The sequence below is a fragment of the Branchiostoma floridae genome, chromosome 5 (genome assembly GCF_000003815.2).
Source record: "Branchiostoma floridae strain S238N-H82 chromosome 5, Bfl_VNyyK, whole genome shotgun sequence".
Lineage (NCBI taxonomy): Eukaryota > Metazoa > Chordata > Leptocardii > Amphioxiformes > Branchiostomatidae > Branchiostoma > Branchiostoma floridae.
The window spans coordinates 25,484,092-25,488,543 of NC_049983.1; the positions used below are offsets into that span (position 1 = coordinate 25,484,092).

Here is a 4,452-nt window from a genome sequence, read left to right on the forward strand (position 1 = left end):
ATGACTGACGAGGTTTCAAATACAGCTTCCTCCTTGTCATTCTCATGTATAAACTGGGGAGAAGCATATGATGCTGCCTCAACTTCATTACCAGACTCAAAGTTATCGCAAGAAGGGGTATATACTACTGCACCATTATCATCATTATCATCATTTCCGTGGATGATATGAGAAACAGAAGATTCACACTGTTTACTGTTATCCTTATATATGGCTGGCAAGGCAGTACTCATTGCTTCGTCATTGTCATTTCCATAGAGAAACTGAGAGGAAGTACCTAATTCTGTCTCATCCTCAACACCAACCAGACGGTTAAACCCATGAGTAGGAAGTACCTCCTCAAAGCCATACTGATTGAGGGCCTGAGAAGCATCAGCCACTATTTTCTCCTCCAGAAAAAACTGTTTCTTCTGTTTCTTTTATTTACATGGAGGTCTTGCCAATTCTCAAATATTTACATGATATGATAAAATCTAACATTTACTGATACAAGATATCATTACTATTCGAAGAATAACCAAGGAGCATCATCGTCACTTCCGTTGATGATATCAAAAGCAGTAGATTGTGCTTGTTCTCCGTTATTATGGATAATTATCACCAGACTCATGGCTAAACCGATAAGGGGTAGATACTGCCATATCATCATCATTGTCATTTCCATAAATGATATGAGAGACAGAAGATTTCGCCTGTTTACCATCATTGCTGTAGATGGCTGGCGAGGCAGTAGACATTGCTTCGCCATTGTCATTTCCATAGACAAACTGAGATGAAGTAAACTCAGCATCATCGCCATACACACGGTTAAACTCAGGAGACGATACAGCCTCCCCACCATACACACGGTTAAACTCAGGAGAAGATACAGCCTCCCCACCATACACACGGTTAAACTCAGGAGAAGATACAGCCTCCCCATCATACACACGGTCACGGTTAAGCTCAGGAGAAGATACAGCCTCCCCATCTTACACACGGTTAAATCCAGGAGAAGATCCAGCCTCCCCATCATACACACGGTTACGCTCAGGAGAAGATTACAGCCTCCCCACCATACACACGGTTAAGCTCAAGGAGAAGATACAGCGTGCTCCCCACCATACACACGGTTAAGCTCAGGAGAAGATACAGCCTCCCCACTGCCATACTTATTTATAGCCTGACAGGCACCAGAGAATGTTTCCTCATAACCCGTGTCATAAACATGCTGATCATCTTCAACACCAGGAACTGTCTCTTCGTCGTTTTTCTCATACGTAAACGCCTCGTGAACTATCACTGCCTGGGCTGCACAATCTGATTCATTTCGACTTCCTGCTTTTGGGGATTCAGCCTCTTCAGAGGGAGAACCTACTACCTTGTAAGCTTGCTTCATTGTACCTGTTTCTTCCTCATTGTCATGTAATGTTATGTTAGCTTGTTCGTTTGTATCGGCTTCATCATTATTCTCATATATAATATTGATAGCCTGGTCTTTTTTACCTGTGGGGCAGTGGGTGTTGTCAAGGGTTGGCGATTTACCTCCCAAGTGTTCCTTTGGTGCAGGGGCCAAAGGGCGCTTTTCGGCCCTACGTTGAAACAAAACTGAAGCAACGCCAAATATAATCAGGATTGCGAAAAATGTACCTAAGCCAACTGACAGGGAGAAGACCAGCGGATCAGCATTGCTTTCTGTCTTGCCAGGCGGCAAGGACGCTGACGAAGTAAGTTTGGGGGAAGATGAAGACGGGCCTTTAATGTCAACAATTAGTGTGGCGGATGCCGATCCAACTGGGGTCGCTACAATGCAGCTGTACAGACCAGAATCTGCCACAGTAACATCTGTTATGGTAATGGTAAATGTTGTACCATTCACCTCTACAATAACCCTCCCATTTGACTCGTCAGCGCTTGTGTTGAGTCCAGATGGGAGAATGACCGTAAAGTTCGGTGAGGGGATTCCTGAAGCTTCACAGACCAAACGTACATTGTCCCCCAAAACTAATGTTTTCTTCTTGACCCCCTGAAACCTCAAAGTGATTGGGTCCTCAGGCAGCGTGGAAAATATAAGGCTTGTGACTGCAGATCTATTTGCACTTCTAAGTCGTGTTGGTGATGATATGGCTGATGGCATTTGCCTATCAGCGGACAATGTGTGGGGTGCGGAGCCGGTAGGGCTTGTTGAGGTAAGTACTGAGCCTGTAGCAACAGGGCCGTCTGTACTGCCAAGTGTTGTAGCTGTTGTTATACCATCAGCAGACAGAGTAGAAGGTGCGAAGCCAATAGGGCTTGTTGGGGCAATTGTTGAGCCTGTACCAATGGGGTTGTCTGGGGTTATTGGTATCATCGGTGTTGCCATTCTAATCTCAACAGACAGTGTCGCAAATGAAGAACCAACATGATTTGCTGCAATGCAAACGTATGAGCCAGAATCGTTTTCAGTAAGATCCCTTACAATGATGCTACCATTCTTATTCACAGTAACTCTCCCATATGACTCAACAGTTGCGTTTTGTCCAGATGGAAGAGTGACCGAAATGTCTGGTGTAGGAATCCCTGAGGCTTTACAGATTAAATGCAGTGCCTTCCTTCCCAGCATTGCTCTGCCTCTTTGAAAATCCACGATTTTCGGTTTTTCACAGATCAAATTTCCGAGCTCTATATCTTTGAGATTTTGCCCTCGGAACTTACTAGGTTCCTCACAAATGATTTGGTTTTTGAACAAAGGTGACATGGTCATCCATTTCCTGAATGCAACCATCCTACAGTCACACTGCCATGGATTGTCACGCAGACTTAATATATCATGTTTAGGTAGGTTTTGGAATGTGCCAGGTTGAATGGTCGTCATTTGATTACATCTCAGGGATAAGGTCTGTAGACTTGGGAGATTTGAAAAAGTTCCAGGTTGGATCTCAGTTATATGGTTGGAGCTCAGGTCTAACCGTAGGAGCTGGTGGAGGTCTGAGAATGCACCAGGACTAATGTTAGTTATATGGTTGAAGCGCAGATCTAACCGTTGTAGCTGGGGTAGGCTTGAAAAGGCACCAGGACTAATGTTAGTTATCTGGTTATGCGCTATATCTAACTTATAGAGCTGGGGTAGGTTTGAGAATGTACCAAGTTGAATGCAAGTGACTTGGTTGTAATTAAAATCCAACTTTCGCATCGTGGGTATATTTGAGAACATATCAGAATCAATGTTACTTATCTGATTTGAGCCCAGGTCCAACGTTCGGAGTTTGCGTAGATTGGAGAATGAATCAGGATGAATTTTTGTTAGATTATTGATATTCAAGTACAATCGTTCAAGTTTGGGTAGATTTGAGAATGCGCCAGTCTGAATGTTGGACAGGCCGTTGCCCAACAAAGTCAAAAAATAAAGACTGGGTAGATTAGAGAATGCTCCGGACGGAATGCTAGATAGATGGTTGTTGCGCAGGAACAATTCTTTCAGCTTAGGTATATTTGAGAATGTACCAGACTGAATGCTTGTTAGTTGGTTGGAATTAAGGTTTAAACATACCAGGTGAATAAGATTTGAAAATGCTCCAAGATGCACAATAGATATCTGATTAGTGAATATCATTAGTTTTGTTAAACACTTGTACCTGGAGAGGTCAGAAGAAGATATGCTTGTGATGGCATTGCGCCCTAAGTGAAGGCTAGTGATACTTTTAGGTAGATCGTGAGGAACACTGCTGAGGCCTCTGTCGCTGCGGTCACAGTATGATGAACCGCTGCTGCTGCAGGTCGTAGTTGGTCCAGTTTCCTTCCGCCACCAGGACCAACCGGGACCAACCAGCAAAAGAACCAGTAGTTTCTGTACCATGTAAGACATTTTACCTGTAAGGAAAGAGAATCACTGTACAGTGTGACAAATGTTACAATCATCACTCGTTTCGCCTTCCCTCAAATGATGAAAAGAAAAAAACAGTCATCTGTTCAGCTTCTTGTTCCTGTCCTATCTGAGATAAAAATAAGATACAATATGTTAAATAGTGTCACGCAACTAAAAAACACATTTTGCTTCCCGCAAGAAAAGTTGTATACACATGATGGTCATCTTTAACTATCTTAACGTTAAATACATGTCTCAAGTATGAAATTGTCATATTTAACCACTAACATATTATGGCATTTTTGTATTATTCATGCACAAAAGGCCATTACTTTATGTTCCACCTACCATAAATTACATCTGTAACTGTTACATGTAAAGAAGTCTTATTATGGAACATCCAGGAAAAATAGAAGTTTTCTTCCTAAAAGATGGCTGTCAATTTCTTACATCCTGCAATAACATCTTAACACTTATATGTACTGTTGCACAGCTCATATGCTTTTGATCAATTAAGCTTTGCGGTTAGTGCCTGTTACCTCAACCATATTTACAAATCAGTCCGTCGGACACAATCCTCCGTAAAGTAGTCAAGGTGTTTACGGTGTTGCTAAGGTGTTTGATGCCAC

General features: G+C 42.6%; 1 protein-coding gene across 1 annotated transcript; it reads right to left on the minus strand.

Moving 5' to 3' along the window:
- Nucleotides 1–2,234: 2,234 nt before the first annotated feature.
- LOC118416365 (decorin-like) lies at nt 2,235–3,823 on the minus strand. The gene is made up of 3 exons (XM_035821459.1): nt 3,594–3,823; nt 3,171–3,401; nt 2,235–2,292 (listed from the first exon to the last, which is right to left on the minus strand). The coding sequence occupies exons 1-3, from the start codon at nt 3,821–3,823 to the stop codon at nt 2,235–2,237; spliced, it is 519 nt and encodes a 172-aa protein (XP_035677352.1).
- Between the last annotated feature and the right edge of the window lie 629 nt (nt 3,824–4,452).

Coding starts and splice junctions, on each gene's coding strand:
- LOC118416365 (XM_035821459.1), bottom strand. CDS start 3,823: ATGTCTTACATGGTACAGAAACTACTGGTTCTTTTGCTGGTTGGTCCC. Junction 3,402..3,593: donor TCTTCTTCTGACCTCTCCAG/GTACAAGTGTTT, acceptor CCATCTATCTAG/CATTCCGTCCGGAGCATTCT. Junction 2,293..3,170: donor AGTAACATTGATTCTGATAT/GTTCTCAAATAT, acceptor CCATTGGTACAG/GCTCAACAATTGCCCCAACA.